General features: G+C 45.8%; 1 protein-coding gene across 2 annotated transcripts in view; it reads right to left on the reverse strand.

Annotated features, from left to right (window-relative positions):
• Positions 1 to 675: 675 nt before the first annotated feature.
• The window catches only part of SFXN2 (sideroflexin 2), a 113,644-nt gene continuing 93,915 nt past the window's right edge, over positions 676 to 20,404 (reverse strand). For both annotated transcript variants that reach the window (XM_030202824.1, XM_030202825.1), the window contains exons 10-12: positions 18,075 to 18,124; positions 16,144 to 16,191; positions 676 to 1,264 (exon numbers count right to left, since the gene is read on the reverse strand). In XM_030202824.1, coding sequence (XP_030058684.1) covers positions 1,165 to 1,264; positions 16,144 to 16,191; positions 18,075 to 18,124 — 198 coding nt within the window. In that variant the 3' untranslated portion in view covers positions 676 to 1,164. The remainder of the gene's footprint in view (positions 1,265 to 16,143; positions 16,192 to 18,074; positions 18,125 to 20,404) is intronic.

Here is a 20,404-nt window from a genome sequence, read left to right on the forward strand (position 1 = left end):
TTAACCCGGCAGTAACCAGGCAGCGTGTGGCACTGCCCAATTACCAGTGGGTACACTCCGGCGCTACAAAAATAAATACATTTTTGTAGCGCCAGAAATGATGGCGCGCTAGGGGTGGGAAGTACCACCGGGCTGCTGCGGTAGCCTGGCAGTACTTCCTGTATAGCGAGCGGTAAGCCCATGTTGGGCTTACCACCGCTTAGTAAAAGGAGCCCTCAATAACTTCTTCACTGCTGGGAATCCTGTAATGATCCACCCTACTATTTTAGGCTAATAAAAGGCACCTTCCTGAAAAGCAGTAATTTTCAGTACTTTAGGCTAATAAAAAGGCACCTTATTTATTTGTTGCATTTGTATCCCACATTTTCCCACCTATTTGCAGGCTCAATGTGGCTTACATAGTACCGTTGGGCATTTGCCCAGTCGGTTGATAACAAATACAATGTTGTATAGTGGTCGAATGAGGTATGTGTGGAGGGTCGGAAGAGATGAAGGTTGGGTGTTGTCCAGTGCACTCATTAGGCATGCTATGCTTTGGGTGAAGGGTTTACGTAGGGTCGTTGGGGTAGGCTTTTTTGAAGAGGTTGGTTTTTTAGTGATTTCCTGAAGTTCAGGTGGTCATGGATTGTTTTCACAGCTTTTGGGAGGCCATTCCATAGTTGTGTACTTAAGTAGGAGAAGCAGGATGCGTAAGTTGTTTTGTATTTCAATCCTTTGCAATTTGGGTAATGTAGGTTTAGGTATGATCTAGCAGTAATTTTCAGTTTTTGAGAATTTAAGAAAAACATAGGGAAATATTTCTGCCTCACGGCAAACCCTTTTCCCTGTTTAAGCATAATTACACAAGGCAGGACGAGCAAAAAAAAAAAAAAAAACTGGCATAAGAATGCAGCAGACCTCCAAAAAGGGCTGAAATGGTGAACAGCACTTCCCCAGTTGTTAGGAAATTGCTACCAAGGTCGATGAGATGGAGCTGCAGCTAAAAAGCAGTTGTGCAACTTCAGGGATTGTACATGAAATGCTAACACAGCATTTGGAAATTTAAGCTCAGAAGCAGGGGACCCTAGAACAGTGGGCGTTCTGAGAATGGCGGTGTGCGGATGTCACTGTACAAAGGTCCAGTTCCCTTGCATCCAGGCAGACTCAGTTTCCAGAGGTAGCAGTTTACAGACCCTTGTTAAAATAAACGTAAGGCACTTTATCTCCATATTTAGCCACAATGGAGTCTCTCAGCTCTGGCTCCAGGTTAGCAACCGCTATGGAACTACCGTGAGAGAAAAAAAACAAAACAGAAGAGGTTACCACTTTTGGCCTAGGTTAATGACATCATCCTTTACATCTGCAGTCTAAGGGCAATTCTTACTAAAATCAGCATGTGTCACTGCTACATAAACATCACAATGAGAAGAGTGACTCGGCCTAGACGTGAACCAAACCGAAGCAGAAATACTGACTCATAGTACTCCCAAATTAAATTAATAATGCAATTCAGCAATGGCATTCAAAAGGATTTTGGACCGATGAAATCAACAATATTTTGCTGTATCATCAATACCTGTTTTTTTCCACTTCTGAATATTTCCACCACACTCTCCCCAATGCTTTTATCTCAACCAGTAATTAGGGAAGAAAACTGTGTTGCACAGGGCGGATGGCACTTCCTGCTCAAACTAAGAGGGCTCAACCCTGTGTAAGCTCCAGCGCCTAAATCCACCAAGCAGCAATGACCTCACGTACAGGACTGATTAATGTTAATAGTGGTGACACATTCAGATTTTTGCACCCCCCCCCCCCCCCATAGGCACTATCATTCACTGGTGTTCTCTGCCCTCCACCCAACAATTATTTTCCTCCTGCCAACCTCAACGTCATAGCTCCAGGTCTCATGGTGGCAGCATTAACAGCAGGCCGAACTAGTGTGGCGATACAGCTATCACAGACATCCTGAAGGGGCAGAGCCACTGTGGCTCATTCTTCATGCTCACTCGGGGATCCTTTTACTAAGGTGCGCTGAAAAATGGCCTGCGCTGGTGCAGACGCATGTACTGGATGTGTGCAGATCCATTTTTCAGCGCCCCTACAAAAAAGGCCTTTTTTTTGGGATGAAAATGGACATGCGGCAAAATAAAAATTGGCGAGTGTCCATTTTGCGACTGAGACCTTACCACCACCTATTGACTAAGCGGTAAGATCTCCCGTGTTAACCGTGTGGCAATCGCCTACGTGCGTCAAGTCAGTTACTGCCCGATTTTCACCACGCGTCAGAAAATAAAATATATTGCGCGCGTGTCAAAAATGAAATTACTGCAAGGGCCACGCGCGGTAACTCCAAATTGACGCGTGTTGGGCGTGAGTAGGCCCTTACCCGGCTTAGTAAAAGGGCCCCCCAATCTACTGGCACAGCAAACAAGAGGAACCTCTATGAAGAAACAGCACAAGCAGGAGAAAGCAGAGGCTGGCCAAAGGATGATCCAACACAGGAAATGGTGCTCAAATACATTTTATTTGTAGCATGAGTAGAAGGACCCTTCTACTCATGCTTAGGGTTACCATACGTCCGGATTTACCCGGACATGTCCTCTTTTTGAGGACATGTCCGGACGGATTTGGCCAGCCTGCCTGTTGGTCCGAATTTCTGGACAAACGGGCTGGCTGGCGGGGGCGGGAGCGGAGGGACTCCCTTCCCCTCCCCTTACGCTACTATCCCTGGTGGTCTAGAGGTACCTCTTCGATCTTCGGGGCAGGAAAGAAAGAGCCCCCTCTTTCCTGCCCGGAGCGCTGCTGCTAGCTGCCCTGCTGCATCCTGTGTGAGTCCGGCTCTCGGTGTTTCAAAATGGCCACCGAGAGTTGAAGTCTCGCGAGGCTGCTTCAACTCTTGGCGGCCATTTTGAAACGCCGAGAGCCGGACTCACACAGGATGCAGCAGGGCAGCTAGCAGCAGCGCTCCGGGCAGGAAAGAGGGGGCTCTTTCTTTCCTGCCCCGAGCGAAGAGGTACCTCTAGACCACCAGAGATAGTAGCATAAGGGGAGGGGAGGTGACAGGGGGGAGGGAAGGTGATGGGGGGAAGAGGGGGCGACCAGGGGCGGGGTGATGGCGTGAAAGGGGCAGGGTGAGGGCATGAAATGGGGCGGGGGAAGTGTCCTCTTTTTATGAGGACAAAAAATGGTAACCCTACTCATGCTGCAAAAATAAAGTGTATATAAGCACCATTTCCTGTGTTGGATTGTCCCATGGCTAGCTTCTACATTCTCCTGCTTGCACTCAATCTACTGTTCATAGTACTGAAACTGGAGGCAAGGAGGTCAGGGAAAGAAGGAATCAGTGGGCTGGGAAGGAGGCTGTGGCTGGGTGAGAGGAACTTTTTATATCCAGAATTTTGCCATCCTAGGCATAGGCCTAAAAGGCCTGTGCTGTAATTTATTAAAAAAATTATATATTTCACACTATCACCAATGTTCTAGGCAGATTCCATCATCTACATACATAATAATCAACTGTCTTATCATAAAACACAAAACTTAGATTCTAACACTTTATTTACGTCCTTTATTTTCTTCAACCTTACCTCCATTCCATGGATCTCAATACATAGATCTCTTCGTATTATATGTTACTAGTAAAAAAGGCCCGTTTCTGACACAAATGAAACGGGCGCTAGCAAGGTTTTCCTCGGAGTTTGTATGTTTGAGAGAGTGTATGTGAGTGACTGTGTGTGAGAGAGAGAGTGAATGTGTGAGTGAGAGAGTGAGTCTGGGTGCGAGTGTGTCTGTGAGAGAGAATGTGTGTGTGAGAATGAGAGTGTGTGCAAGTGTGTATGTGAGACACAGTGTGAGAGAGAGAGAGTGTGTTTCACACAGATACAGTGTGTGCGAGAGAGTGTGTGTGCAACACAGACTCTCTGAGAGATTGAGTGTATGAGACCAAGAGAGTGTGTGACTGTGTGACCCAGAGAGTGAATGTGATAGTGTGAGACAGAGTGTGTGAGAGAGAGAGAGAGAGAGAGAGAGAGAGAGTGAGACAGAGTGTGTGAGAGAGAGAGAGAGAGAGAGAGAGAGAGAGAGTGTGTGTGTGTGTGTGACAGATACCTCTTCCCCCCTCTGGTGTCAGGCCCCCCTCCCTCCCTCTCTCTGGTGTCAGCCCCCCCTCTCTCTCTGGTGTCTGAGCATTATTGTGCAGGATGCTAAGCTCTGGCTGTGCTTCAAGGAACTGACCAATCCTATTTAATAGAATGCGCCTCCAACATTCTGAAGCCGAGAAACCTTGTGTGGTTGGTCACTTCTGCTTGTGACGAACCCGGAAGTACGTGATGTCAATTCAGGAGATGGATAGAGAGAGCAGGAATGCTTCAGCCATGCAGTCAGCTTCAGAATGTTGGAGGTGTGTTTTATTATATAGGATATAGCCCTCCTATCTTTACACTCCTTCATGAGCTTGCATAAACAGGTACGTTTTAAACGTTTTTTAAAAATCCTCCAGATCCTGGATCTCTCTCAATTTCAAAGGCTTGTGACCCAGCAACACAAAAAAAAATTGAATTTCAAAACTCCTCAAGTTTGACAAAATGGCAACATTTATTCATAGATCGCAAAGATCTCCTCGGCTCATAAAAATGAGGTATGGCAGCCAAAATAGCAGATGTTCAATTTGTCAGCATCTTAAAAATCAAATATAGAATTTTATGTCTTATTCTATAATTGATTGGTAAACCAATGCAATTTTTTTCAATACAGGGGAAATATGCTCGTATCGATTACATCCTTCTAATACTCTCGCTAGTCCAGGCTTAGTTAATACTATTTGGACACCATCCTCAACAGAATTGTGGTTCCTGTGCATCAGCAAAATTCAGCTGGAGATATGATTGTGTGCCCAACCCATACGTTTTTGGGTTTTAAATCACTGCCCTAATCTTTTGAGAAGGGCTTAGGTGCCCTGAGGCACTAATCCCATTTACTGACAAATATACCTTGATTTAAAAATAAAACAATTCCCAGTGCAACAAATCACCCTAATGTCTCAAAAAGCCATGGTGGGGTTCTCATAGAAGCAGCAAAGCTTATGCAGTTAGCACACTGTGCTATGCCTACTGGCTCAGTAGCAGAATGTGCTAGAGGCTGCACGGATGTTCCCTCTTCTCCCAATATTTAAAATAATTTACAGCCTGCCCACTCATTACGGTTCTAGGCAGCACACAGTAAACGAATGATGACACATAATGAATTAAAAAGAAAAATTGGCAGGCACAGACATGCTCTATTTATGCCTAGTGGTAGCAGAAGGCAAAAAAAGATACCAGAACTCAAGGTTGCCTTGGACAAGCACAACAGGAAGTAAGGCAGACTAGATGAGCCTTAGATTTCTTATCTGTATTCAGAATCTTTCAAGCCACTGATAGCTGAGCTTGTGCACCCAGCTGGGAAACAAACAACAGATGAGACAATGCAGGAAACAAGAATGAGAGGCATTGCAGTAACCCCGATCCCCATAGCTCTTTCCTTTTCTCATTCTGAAAAAGTAAGAAAAAACCTAAGGGTAGATGCACTAACTAAAACGTTAAAGCCCTTCCCTTAACGATTCGGTAAGAAACGGGCATGCATCAAGGAAATCGCATGCAAATAAGCTGGTCGCTGCTAGCTCATTTGCATGCGATTTCCATCCAAGCCAGTCGGCCAGCTGAGCATGTGCAGAGCAGCCCAAGCGTTATGCTGGCTGCTCTGCGCATGCCAAGGACGTCCTTTATGGATGTCTTTGACTCAAAAAAAACCAAGTCGTCCCCATAATCGTTGCAGATTTTCACACAGATTTGTTACATTTTTTTCCCAGAGCCCTTGGCACTTTTGCTGCTGATGCCCGGATTTTTCTCCGGCATTTGCCCAGAATTCTGTTTGGCTGCAGCATCAATTCTGGTTCTTTTTCTTGGCTGGTATTTGTAATCGGGATAATCCGCCATGTGTTTCCAGCACAGGTGCTCCGCTTCACGAATGAAAGGAATGCCCTTAAGCATTTTCCAGCGCTTGCCCAGCCTCTGGAGATTTCAGCATTGTGCATGTCCGGTGACTGTTCCACGATTTTTCTTATCTAGCTGTTTTACACCAGTCTATGTCCCTCCTCCAGGTCTCTCTCAGCCAATCACAGCGCATTTAGCTGTCATTGGTGTCAGCTAAACGCGCCGTGATTGGCTGAGAGGCCATGGGAGGGCCTCACAATCATCCATTTTCAAGGAGCTTCAGCTCCCCGGCGCCCTCCTTGCCCTTTACTCATTGAAATTAAAAAGTTTATGAGGAAAGCAGCCGTGGGGTTTGGTGTGGCAGTTAGATGGGTTTTTAAGTGGGTATATTTGCTGCTCTCTTCTTCCCCAAAGCTCGAGTGCTGCGAGAGCTTTTCATGAACTGTTAGGCCTGGGGAAAGTCTCGCTCAAATGAAAAACTTTACTCGAGTAGGACAGGAAAAAAAACGTACGTTTTATGGAGAGACCCACCTTTTGCTTGCGCCCTCATCCCATCCTCTGTGGGGGCTTTCACTCCTTGGCTGCCACCAGGGTTTTGTCTTTAAAATGAGGTTTGTGTCATGCAGGAAGCGGTGGCCACAGCCTGCATATGCAGCCCGTGGCATGTGCCTCATTGTTTTGTTACGAATTCGGGGCATGTGGCACAGAAAGGGATTTTGCCACTGTTTAGCATTTTCTTTTTCTTTTCTGAGTAGTTAACATAGAGTCAAGTGTTTCTGGAGTGTGTAATACATGAGTTTGGAGGCACTGGAGCAGCGACTTTATGCTGTACGATAGTCTTACTCTACTCCCTTCTGGAGAAAGCTGCAAACGTCCAAGTGCTCTTCAGGGACATCCTTTTTTGGGTTTGTGAGAAAAGGATGTCCATGTTAGGCACTTTAGAAGACATCCCTAGCACTTGGACAATTTGTTTTCCAGACGTCCTTCTCAGATGTTTTTGGAGCTCGTGTTGTTCAGCTTGGCAAGAATTATTTTTTATCCTTCCGATTCCCTCACAGTAGCCCCAACGAGAGGTGCAGATCTTCCGTTAGGCCTTCCACGGTGAGGGGATCGGAAAACGGTAGTGTATCTCATTATAATACGAATTATACACATTATAATACTAATTTGCTCATCTGCATTCCGTTTTCGTTAGCTGCTACCGTGACAGGACAATGCCTGCTACCATGACAGGACAGGATGTTTTGGGGGGGGGGGGGGGGGGGGGGAAGAATTGTAAATAGTTTTTTTTACTGTATACAGTTACAATACAATGTTACACTTTTGGCACTGACCAGGGTCTGTGTGTACTTTGTGCACTACATACAGTGGTGGAAATAAGTATTTGATCCCTTGCTGATTTTGTAAGTTTGCCCACTGACAAAGACATGAGCAGCCCATAATTGAAGGGTAGGTTATTGGTAACAGTGAGAGATAGCACATCACAAATTAAATCCGGAAAATCACATTGTGGAAAGTATATGAATTTATTTGCATTCTGCAGAGGGAAATAAGTATTTAATCCCTCTGGCAAACAAGACCTAATACTTGGTGGCAAAACCCTTGTTGGCAAGCACAGCGGTCAGACGTCTTCTGTAGTTGATGATGAGGTTTGCACACATGTCAGGAGGAATTTTGGTCCACTCCTCTTTGCAGATCATCTCTAAATCATTAAGAGTTCTGGGCTGTCGCTTGGCAACTCGCAGCTTCAGCTCCCTCCATAAGTTTTCAATGGGATTAAGGTCTGGTGACTGGCTAGGCCACTCCATGACCCTAATGTGCTTCTTCCTGAGCCACTCCTTTGTTGCCTTGGCTGTATGTTTTGGGTCATTGTCGTGCTGGAAGACCCAGCCACGACCCATTTTTAAGGCCCTGGCGGAGGGAAGGAGGTTGTCACTCAGAATTGTACGGTACATGGCCCCATCCATTCTCCCATTGATGCGGTGAAGTAGTCCTGTGCCCTTAGCAGAGAAACACCCCCAAAACATAACATTTCCACCTCCATGCTTGACAGTGGGGACGGTGTTCTTTGGGTCATAGGCAGCATTTCTCTTCCTCCAAACACGGCGAGTTGAGTTCATGCCAAAGAGCTCAATTTTTGTCTCATCTGACCACAGCACCTTCTCCCAATCACTCTCGGCATCATCCAGGTGTTCACTGGCAAACTTCAGACGGGCCGTCACATGTGCCTTCCGGAGCAGGGGGACCTTGCGGGCACTGCAGGATTGCAATCCGTTATGTCGTAATGTGTTACCAATGGTTTTCGTGGTGACAGTGGTCCCAGCTGCCTTGAGATCATTGACAAGTTCCCCCCTTGTAGTTGTAGGCTGATTTCTAACCTTCCTCATGATCAAGGATACCCCACGAGGTGAGATTTTGCGTGGAGCCCCAGATCTTTGTCGATTGACAGTCATTTTGTACTTCTTCCATTTTCTTACTATGGCACCAACAGTTGTCTCCTTCTCGCCCAGCGTCTTACTGATGGTTTTGTAGCCCATTCCAGCCTTGTGCAGGTGTATGATCTTGTCCCTGACATCCTTAGACAGCTCCTTGCTCTTGGCCATTTTGTAGAGGTTAGAGTCTGACTGATTCACTGAGTCTGTGGACAGGTGTCTTTCATACAGGTGACCATTGCCGACAGCTGTCTGTCATGCAGGTAACGAGTTGATTTGGAGCATCTACCTGGTCTGTAGGGGCCAGATCTCTTACTGGTTGGTGGGGGATCAAATACTTATTTCCCTCTGCAGAATGCAAATAAATTCATATACTTTCCACAATGTGATTTTCCGGATTTAATTTGTGATGTGCTATCTCTCACTGTTACCAATAACCTACCCTTCAATTATGGGCTGCTCATGTCTTTGTCAGTGGGCAAACTTACAAAATCAGCAAGGGATCAAATACTTATTTCCACCACTGTATGTGTTATTATCAAATGCTGGGGTTGATGTGAGAGGAGGCAGAAATCTGTGTTGCATGACAGGTGACCTGTGACAGAGAAACTTTGGTATACACGTGTGATAAGTGTGGCCATACAGAAGGCCACCTGTTTCTTACAAACTACATGGCTGTATGGTAAGGGGGGGGGGGGGGCTGGGTGGGCATTTCTGCTGAGGAACACAAATGCCCATCCAGCCTCTCCCCCCTTGCCTTAGAGCCCCACAGCACAGAGTTGTGTAAATAATAGGTATGTTGTCTAGCACTAGTGATCTTCCAAGTAGAAACTTGGAGATAACCATAGGTAGCGCATAGACGATGTTTGCTCTCTCTGATCACCAGACACCCTTACCCACATCCAAACCACATTGGTGAGGGCCAGGAAGGAGCTACAAACAGCTGGGTCATCTTTTCACAATGAAGGTATGAGCAATGGCATATAGTGCTGAGGAGAAAATGGAAAACAACGGTAAAAGCATTAGATGGATGTTTACGTCATCACAACTGCAATACAATACATCAGGTACAGAAAGGCACAGGCTAGAGGAATTATATAAGGCACCAGGCCGTAGCCACCTGCTGGTAATTTTGAATAGGAACTGTAACCAGAGCCCCTCTCCCTCACCATGACTTAAGGGCTCAAGGCCGTGGTAGGCACGCACCTGTGGCCACCTTGAAAATAGTTTGCAGGACAGAATTTAGAAATGTTGTTCCAGAACTATGGAGGATTGTAGGACTGTGTTGAATAATGTGGAAAAGACATTCAGTGCATATATGCTTCCCCCCCCTCCCCACCCCCAACAACCTTGAGAATGGGTGAGCACTTCAAAAAAAGGGGACTGGGGTTCACCACATAGAGAAGGATGGAACCTAGCGGGGAGACACATGAGGTGCAAAGCGGGAGAAAAACTACCAGCTGTGGATACCCGTGAACCTGGTGATAATAGAGGTAAGATTTGAATGCAGAGAACATACAGAGAACGGGGAATCCTTGACCATGAGGGATGTACACATCCATTCTCAGGGCCTCTTCCCCTTTCCCACCCCACAGGCAGCCACAACTGAGTGTGTCCAATAGAGAACAAGACATCTGTACAATGAATTGGGTAGAAACGATCATGGCTCTCAGAGTCCAGTGTATTACAGTCCACTGCTGTCTCTTGCAATCCTCTTGACCAGCTGACCTGCAAGATGCAAGAAGTGTTTGTTTAGCACCTACATAGCAGAAAGGGAAGAGGTGGCTGAGAGGTATGAGCTAACCTTGAACTTGTGGTACAATGGCACCAAAGCAACCACCCACCGGCAAGAGTAATTTCAGCAACCCTGAAATTGAACTGCTGGTTCAGGAAATGCAGAGGGGGCTAGCTGCTACAACGAAAGAGAGAAAGGGAGGCAGTAAGGGACCGGCTCAATCGGTTCAAGAAATACAGAGGAGGCACATGCATCTGTTAGCTCCCACGGGCCAGAGGCTAGCTGCTACAACAAAGCAGCGAGAATGGGAAGCAGTATGAGACCAGCTCAACGCGGTCCTCCACTGTGGCAGGGATGTGGAAGACTGCAAACGAAAGTGGCGCCAGCTGAGGCAAGATGTCAGGAGGAAGGCTGGTGCCAACCCCCCAGCAGATGACACCGGTAACTTCACTCCCACTGAACGCATCATTCATGGGCTCTTGCCCCAGGAGGGGATCCATGGCATTAACACATCAGCACAGCCTGAGGGCTCAGGTAGGTTCACCATTAGGAAGCTGGGCTATCTGTTGTGCTGGACTACACTCTGTTTTACACAAGTGGGGGCCAGTGTGGTGCTCCTCAGTAGGGGAAAGGGGGGAGAACACCACATGCAATGCAAATCACTATTCATTACAGACCATGACACAGGGAGTAGCAGGGAGGGAGGGGAGAGTGGAGGGGGAAGGGTTTCCAGCAATGTATATATGTAAATAATATATTTAAAATATAAAATCTAAATAAAATAATTAAACTGTGTGCAGGTTAGCACTGTTTCACAGCTTTGGGGGCCTTCCCCATCACCAAACTCTGCATATCTCCTTCCCACACCTGTGTGCTGTAGCCACTGTGTCCTCTGCACTCCTTCTACAGTTCTATGTCTACCCACCCGCCTGTGTGGCTCTCTTGCACATCAGTCTCTGTAGTACACTGCGCTCCTTGTCTCCAGCTCTGTACCATGTACAATGACATCTGTGGCTTGCCTGCCAATCTCACTACTCACCATCTCTTTGCTGGGTCTTTCCTGTGGGGCTATGTATATGAATGCTGAAAAACAAAAGTGGGTTATTTTGACCAACACACTTCCTCCCCTTTTGCTATGCAGGTGACAGCCAGTCGCAGGAAGAAGCTGGCCCTAGTAGCCACCAGCCCCAGCACACAGAGCAGCAAACCAGTGGGCCTGCACAAGAAACCACACGACCAGGGGTGGAACCACAGGAGCCAGCAGCAGCAGAAGCTCTCCCTCCACCACCCACAGCCTTTGCTGATGGTGGCACTGAAGAAGAAGCTGAAGATGCAGAAGGGGAGGCACCTCCTCAGTAGAGGCCATCCAGCCAGAGGAGGCAGCTACTGCGCCTTGCCACACAACTGCTGGGTCAGAATGTGCAGATGGAAGACTACCGGCGCCAGAAATTGGAGGTGCACCGGGAAGCGCTCCAGGCCCAACAGGAAGCGATCCAGGTGCAATGTGATGTGATACAGCAGCTCCAACGGCTGGAGCACAGCATCGAGGGCCTACACCCTGACCTGAGAGCACCTAATACAGCCCTGATGCAGCAACAACAACTAGCGTCGACTTCCACCACTGCACATGAACCACCTGCTAAGAAGTGGAGCTTGAGATCCTCAGCCTCCCCAGCCACTGGTCCAGCAGCCACCACACCAGCTCCCCTTCTGGGTCCTGTGCCCAGGTTGCAGGGCAAGCCTCTTAGCGCAAAGTGGCTGGACTTCCACAGGGCAGCCCAGCTTGTGGACACACAGGAGGAGAGTGGGAGCTCATCAGAGAGTGGGAGCTCATCCTGGGCACCAGCTGCAAAGGAACACGGTGGGAAGGGAAGGAGGGGACGGGGCCAGGGGAGGAGGCGGGGAAAGTGATGGGGGGGGGGTCTTAGTGCGACATGTGTGCAGTCAATGGCACCTATGACCGAAGAGAAGCGAGCTACGGCGTAGAAGTCAGCCATGTTGTTCTGCAAGGCCTGGGGGGTGGTGGGGAAGGTGATGTGCTCAGAGGTGTGGGTAAGGAAGGCATCAAGGAACTGGGTGGGGCAGTTAGAAATGGAAGGCTGGGTGAGACCCAAGTTCACAGCTAGGCCACACTGGAAACTCCCAGTGGCCAGAAAAGAGACAGAATCAGTGATCTTTAGGTGCACAGGGATGGGGTTGTTCCTACAGGTCCCAGGCTACAGGAGAGGTTGGAACTGGTCACAAAGGTGCTGAATGGCAGCCCTATCAAAGCGGTACCAAGTGAGACACTGCAGGTCAGTGAGGTCTAGGAAACTGCTACGGGGCCTGAAAACTCTGGGGTGTGCATACCTCCTGCGGTGCCTCCCCTCTTCCTCCAACATGTAAGCCACCTGTGCATTTAGTGCCTCCATTTCCCCACACTACAGGTGCAATGCAATGACACCAGTGCTCACCTCTCCCTACCAACTTGGTCAAACACAGCAGCAACAAACAGAAGCTGACACTCACTCTCCCACCACCGACAAACAATGTGGTCACACACAACAGAGCCACACTGCAAGCACTCCTGCCACACCTTCTAGCCAAGCAGTCTTCACAAACACGGTGCAGCAGTACACAGGACAAACACAAACAGAGACTACAAACAGGTAAGGGAATGAACAATGAACTTGGGGACAGTGAATGGAGAGGGATGGGGGAGACAGAGGAAGCAGTAGTGGTGTCTGGGTTTGGGGGCTAGAAGGTGTAGGTAGGGAAACGTGAAAAGGTAAAACACAAATGAGGCAGGTGAGGCTGAAAACGTTCTGACCACAGCACACAGACAAAGGTAACAGGTACTCAACAAACTCTCAGCTTTCTCTGCAAACAACAATTCAGCTTTCTCTCCCAACAACGATCTCGCCACGCTCCAACTCCACAAAATCGCTAATGGGTCTAAAGACGACTTCTCCCTTACTCTGGTCGCTTTTATTTCAGGTCTAATTAAAAACGCCCATGTTCCGACCCATGTGAAACCATTTCGGAAGCCGTTATACGCTGGGGGCGCTCGTCACGTAACACCGCCCATAACACGCCCCCTGTGGGGCCGACCATAGATGGGTGTCCTCACCTTGAGGACGCCCTTATGGCCCGGTTTTGATTATTGGATTTGGCCAACCTTCTTTCACGGGGACACCCATGTGCCTTTTGTGTCACTTTTTGGTCGCCCATCTCTTTCAAAAATGAGCAGGAAAGTGGTTTCTCGGCGCCAATTTTTAAGGCGACATTTATAGAATTTACCCCTTAATACATTTTAGTCTAGATAGAATGAGTCTGCTGGTTACTAGAGGTGACATGAATATTTATGATACCAACATATTACAATATGCACATATAAGCACAGACGTCTTTGGAACTAGCTTTACAATTAAATTCTAGCCTTACAATTAAATGTAAAAGAATTATTTTAGCAAGATAATGAAAGAAACAATAATGTATAATAGTTTCATCTACTGTTGCTGTCAATCAGTTGACAAATCAACAATGACGACCCACTAATATGACAAAAAATATGTGGAAATATAGCACATCACACCATGAGGAAGGAAAAAGCCTCAAAGAGCTCCAGACCTACCCTACAGATCTTAAAGAGCTAATGACGATCTAAATGATCAATTCCTCATCAATATTAAAAAAAATTCTGGTTACCATTTCAGATTCTTTTTGGTCTTCCCACTGTAGCATATTTCACACGCAGTCTGGTCATTTTCAACCTGTGCTATTGATTATTGTACACCTGCAATTATGCGGCACAAGGCTCTGGCCTATGGTATGTGCCCTGTAATTAATTTCCTTTTCATTGGTTTACATACAGAGCTTTCCAAATTCAGGGGCCCTTTTAATCAGCTGTGCTAGTAAATGACCCTAACATAGGGGACTTTCCCATGCGTTTAGCCCAATTCTAGCATGGCCGTAAAAGGCATTTTTCTAGTTGCTAAATTTCTGTCTGCTTACTAACATTAGCGTTAGTGCGTGACCACTTTAAAAAAGTGGGGCTAAGGACTCCCACATTACGAATGTTAGTGTACTGGTGGTCAGTGTGCTAGCTGAACAGTGCTTCCATGCCTATTCTCTGCCCCTGCAAAAAGAACCCCCCCCCCCCCCCAAAAAAAAAAAAATCTACACACTTAGGGCTAGATCCTATATATGGCACCAAAACAAGCGTGATTCTGTCTGTCACACATGAACTTTACTCTATCATAACCTCACTCTGTATTTGTTCATACCGGTACTGGCGATCGCCTCTATGGTACTATGTAAGCCACACTGAGCCTACAAATAGGTGGGAAAATGTGGGATACAAATGTAACAAACAAATAAATAAATAACAAGCGTGATTCTATAAGCCACGCTTAAACTCAGGCACGGTTTAAAGAATAGCGCTTATGCTTGGGAATCGCACCTAACTTTAGGAGTGGCCATTTGCACCAACTGAAACGTGGTAGAAATGTACGTCCCTATATTAGGCACATATTCCCATTAATCTATAACAATGAGTGTAAATGCTAGAATGCCCCCATTTTGCATCCCCCCCCCCCTTTTTTTTTTTTTTTTTTACTCGCGCATAAAATTTAGGTGTGGATCCTTGTTTACTCTTAAGTGTGAATCGCTTGTTTACTCTTTCCAAAAATACTAGGACTATGGGGGCATGCAATGAAGCTACAGAAGTACCTCGGTTTTCGTTGACGTCGGTTTTGGATTTCGTTGATTTTTTCAACGAGAAATTTGTCTCGGTTTTCGTTGGTTGCCTCGGATTTCATCAAAAAAGGACGTCCATCTCCCAATTTGTATCGGAAGATGGACGTCCTTCTCCCAATTTTGGGCGTCCTCGTTAATTGCCTTGGTTTCGGATTTTGCCGATTGTTTTCGGACAGATTATCGACGAAAACCGAGGTTTCACTGTACAAAGTAGTAAATTTAAAATGAATTGGAGAAAATATTTCTTCACTCAGCATGTCATTAAACTCTGGAATTCATTGCCAGAGAATGTGGTAAAAGCAGTTAGCTTAGTGGGGTTTAAAAAAGGTTTGGATAGCTTCCTAAAGGAAAAGTCCATAAGCCATTATTAAAATGGACTTTGGGAAAACCCACTGCTTATTTCTGGGATAAGCAGCATAAAATGTATTGTACTGTTTTGGGATCTTGCCAGGTACTTGTGACCTGGATTGGCCACTGTTGGAAACAGGATACTGGTCTTGATGGACCTTCGGTCCGTCCCAGTATGGCAACACTTATGTACTTATATCCTGTGCTTAATCTTACACACATAAATTCCAATTAAATCAAATTAGTGCCAACAATTGGTTGTTAAAATGCCAATTACTGGCATTAATTAGCTCAGCCAATTAAATTGCACATGCAAATTGGGCGCATGCAGTTTTTGGTAACTTTTACAGAATTAGGGGGTTAGTGCACATAAATGGCAAAACTAAAACAGAAAGCTTTAGCGCATCTGGTGTCGGGCCATTTTTCTTGTGTTAAGCGCATGATAGTGCTTTTACCACAGCTTAGTAAAAGGGCCCCTCAGTATTTAATTGTAATGCTATATAATATGAAATATCTGAAAGAAACATATCTGATGCAGGCTTTGCTGAAACACGAAAGGGAAACAGGTGGAAACACAACTTCAAGAGATCAATCCAGGACAAGAGGTGAGATGGGTCCTCAATAAAGTTTTTTTTGGAGCATCTCACCTCTTGTCCTGGATTGATCTCTTGAAGTTGTGTTTCCACCTGTTTCCCTTTTGTGTTGAACTTTTGTGGAAATTTTGGACCTTTTATTTCTACGTTTGCTGAAACACGGCCATGTTGGGTTCATTGTATGGCTATCCTTTTTGTTTTACTTTGTAATGGTTTTGCATGAAGTTGGTTATTTATTCGGAAGTTAGTTTTATTTATTTGTAGTCTTGCTGTTTTTGGTATTTATTCTGAATAAACAGGCAACAAAAACCCTCTGAATCTGGGCTTCATAATATAGAAAACGTTATTACCATTGTTGTGGAAACAGTGCGCAGGCAACTGGAACCATGAAGAGTAAGCTGTATAAAAGAAAAAAATATATAAAAAATAAAATGTAAACGGTTTAAATGATAAGCTTATAATTTTAAAGAGAAAGGTGAGGAAGACTGAGAGAACGTAGTGCAGAACACAAACTACTGATGACAGATGTGCTTGGAAAAGACTGTCAGAGCTGCATTACCTACAGCCCTGAAAACTATTGACGAAATAACTAACTTTCGCAAATCTTTGAAGACACATCTCTTCAACAAGGCCTTCAAAGAGAACCCACAACCTTACAAAACTACCTATCAGCTCACCCAGCTATTAATGTCCACCTCTATACTATCCTGCTTAATACCATCCCTCTCACTACCCTTTCTTAATCTCTGTACATTACGAATTGTAACTGACATCCTGGAATGACTATGTCATAACAAAACTCTGTAAGCCACATTGAGCCTGCAAATAGGTGGGAAAATGTGGGATACAAATGCAATAAATAAATAAATACATTCTTGAGTCTAAGTCTATTTCTCTCAGCTGCTGTTGGAAACTCCTAATAGATATAGGAATATCTTTGCTTTGACTGCGGGGCCAATGCACAGCGGCACCCGTTAAATACAGGTGCTGTGGGAAACATTACCGGGTTGCAAACAGCGACCAATGCACAAAGGGGATTGCATGCAAATGAGATGCACAGATCCCCTTTTGTGCATTGATCGCTGTTTGCTACTCAAAACTGTCAAATGCATTTGACAGCTTAAAGAAAATTCCTGGTGGTCCAGTGGACTGCTTCCCGGTGCCCCCCTCCCCAAGAACAAAAAATCCCTGGTGGCCCAGTGGACCCCTTCTTGAGCCCCCACTCCCCGTGCCATACCTAAAAAACCTGGAAGCAGGAGGGTGGGAACAACACTTCCTCCTTCCTGCCTTGGCTCTCTCAAAATGGAGGTGCCCAGCCTCTGCCCAGTGCTTCTCTTTCTCTTCCCCTCTTCAGCTCCTTCTTTCCTTGCTGTCGTTGTGAGGTGTTTAATTTTTTTACCTTGCTTTCCTGAGGTGGTGACTACCATCTGCATAAGAGACACAGCTATCTGGCACGAAACCTTGAGCATCTGCACATACTCAAGGCTAGCTGGCTCCTGCCCCCTCTGAGCTTCCTATTTTAGAGGGGATGGAATCCGTCCGGCCTTGAGCATGCACAGATGCTCAAGTCCCTGCGTTGCATGGCCATGTGATGCCTCTTATGCAGATGGCAGAGTCACCACTTCAGAGAAGCAAGATTAAAAAAAAAAAAGAAAGAAAAGAAAGCCCTTGCGAGGAAAGAGATATGAAAGGAAAATTTTGGGGGTGCCAAGACACACCTGTTGCTCCCCTCATTCCGACACCTATGTTGAGGAGACTTGGGCAATCTTCCCTGTCTGAATAGGCACCACCTCCAAGTTATATCCTTGGAGGCAACTGCTTTGCTGGCAAGGTACATCATTGTGGTGGCAACCATCTTTCTACTCTCCTCGGAGCTGACCACATGACCTCTTTGGTGTGGCCAAGTCTGACTAATCAAACTGAGCTGTAGCCCAAGGGATCCTGGATTGCATCAACGGACTGTGGCTTGAATGCTGGCCTCAATAGTTAGGGGTTTCTAAAAGTTGCACGATGATAAAACATACATCTACAATGAAGAGGTACTCTGCGAAGGGATTGAAGAATAATGAAGACTCTGTGGCAATTTTGTAAACTTTTAAAATGTCAAATGCATTCTTGCCTACTAGAAGTTTGCCTGAATCTAAATTTAAATTTAGTTGCAAGGATTTCTTGCTATAATTTGTTGCAGATCATGTGAGGCTTGTAGGTCAACAATAATCATAAACATGGAGCTCATTAACAAGACTTTGAACTGGGTAAAAAAGAAAAAGGATACACTTACAAACCACCAGCCAGCATCACCTGCAGGGGGGCATGAAGAAACTGAATTCTCTGCAGAAGAAAAAAAGAAATTTTATAAATAGGAGGAGAAGAAAATAAACCCAAACTCTGGTCTGGGTCATTGGCATCGGAAGCCCCATGATCAAAGGGCTCAAGCCCTATAATTTATTTATTTATTTATTTATTTGTTACTTATATCCCACATTTTCCCACACATGCAGGCGCAATGTGGCTTACAGAGAATTACATAAGAGTACAAACTTAACAGCTTAGGCAAGCATAAAGAAGTAAACATGGGGGAAGAAACTAACAAAGTGAACTAAGTAGGGTAAGGGACAAGGGATGTTTTAATCAACATGGTAAATTGAGGGATAAGTCTTAGCAAAGAGGAATGTCTTTAACAACTTCTTAAAAAGGGCATGGTCCACTTGAGTTTTAAGGTGGCGAGGTAACGTGTTCCAGTATTTGGGACTCCAGTAACGGAAAGACGAGGCGAAGATTTTCTTATACTTGACTCCCTTACAATTCGGGAAATGGAGGTGAAGATAGGACCGAGCAGCAGGGTTGGCATTTCTAGGCGGAAGGTCAATCAAGGGGAACATGTATTCCGGGGCAACCCCATAGATGATTTTATGTGTTAGGGAGCAGATCTTAAAAGCAATGCGCTCCTGTACAGGTAGCCAATGAAGTTTAAAGCGTAGGGGGTCAGCGTGTGCAAAACGCCGCTCGTTTAGGATGAGCCTCGCCGCGGTGTTCTGAGCCGTTTGGAAAGTTTTCAGTAAGGAGGCCTGGCAACCCACATAGATACCACTACAATAGTCCAGGTGGGATAGGACAAGCCAGTGGACAAGGGTACGGAACAAGTCTCTGGGAAGGAGGTATCTGATACGTCGAAGCCTCCACATGGCCTGGAACATTTTTTTGGAGACCAAGTGTACATGATCAACCAGCTGGAGATGTGAATCCAGGTGCACTCCCAAAAGTCTCAGGCTGTTGTCAATCGGGAGGGCAGAGCCCAGAACTGGAAGCATTGTGTCTGTTACATGTGCGTGCTTGGACGAGAGGATGAGACAATGAGTTTTTTCCCTGTTTAGCCTGAAGCGAAACACCCTGGCCCATTGTTCTAAAGTGGAGAAGCAGGCATCTATGAGGTTAGCAACTTCTGATACTGTGGATTGAAAAGGGATGTAGACTGTAATATCATCCGCATAGATGAAAGGGTTGAGGTCCAGATTTGCAAGTGCTGTGGCTAGAGGCATCATCATTATATTGAATAGGGTAGGTGAGAGGGGAGAGCCCTGAGGGACCCCACAAGAAGCATTCCACGGTTCAGAGGTGTGGGAATTCACCATGACCTGATAGGACCTTGAGGTCAAGAAACCCTTGAACCAATGCAAAACTGGTCCTCCTATACCAAAAGTATCCAGTAGATGGAGCAGGAGTTCATGATCCACCATGTCAAAAGCACTAGACATGTCAAATTGTAGCAGGAGAATCTTTCGTCCAACAGATAGTTCTTGTCGAAAGTTGGATAAGAGGGTAACCAGGACAGTCTCCGTGCTGTAATGAGCTCGAAAACCTGATTGCGAATGATGGAGGATATCAAAATTAGTTAGAAATTCGTTGAGCTGAACATTGACCAGGCTCTCCATCAGCTTGATAACTAGAGGTATCGAAGCCACTGGGCGATAGTTAGAGATGACATCTGGCTTGATCTTTGAATTTTTTGGGATTGGAGTGAGAAGGATGTTTCCATGACCTGGCGGGAAAAATCCTGCGCTTAACATATTGTTAAGGTAACAAGTCAGTTCTTCAATGTAACAATTTGGTGCGACTTTTAGGAGATGAGTCGGACATACATCTAATTTGCAGCATTTATTTATGAATTTACGTAGAGCAGCAGTCACGTTATCGGGTAACAGACGATTGAATTTGGTCCAAAAGCGGTCAGCGGGGCAAGCACCCGAAGGCACGTCCAAGGATGCCAGAAAGTCATCCACGTCAGAGAGACAGCTGACGGTTGAAGACCGCAGGGTAATAATCACAGCTCCCCTCTTCCTGTAGCAGAACTTTCAAAAATTTGCACAACTGTGTGGCACATTTTGCTTATATTACAGTGATCTGTACATTAAGTAATTTCAATTTTAATGCTACTTTATAAAAATAAAACTGTTTTCTCATGAGTGTTTCTAGTGGTTTATTTGGCACTTTTAAGTGTGTGTGGTGGGGAGGGATCTTGGCGATAGTGTTGGAAAGAAAGAAGGGGTATAGAGACTGGGGGAAGGGGGGTAATTCTCAGAGGGAGATAGAAAATGATCTCAGGGAAGGTTA

This window comes from Microcaecilia unicolor, chromosome 5 (genome assembly GCF_901765095.1).
Source record: "Microcaecilia unicolor chromosome 5, aMicUni1.1, whole genome shotgun sequence".
Taxonomy (NCBI): domain Eukaryota; kingdom Metazoa; phylum Chordata; class Amphibia; order Gymnophiona; family Siphonopidae; genus Microcaecilia; species Microcaecilia unicolor.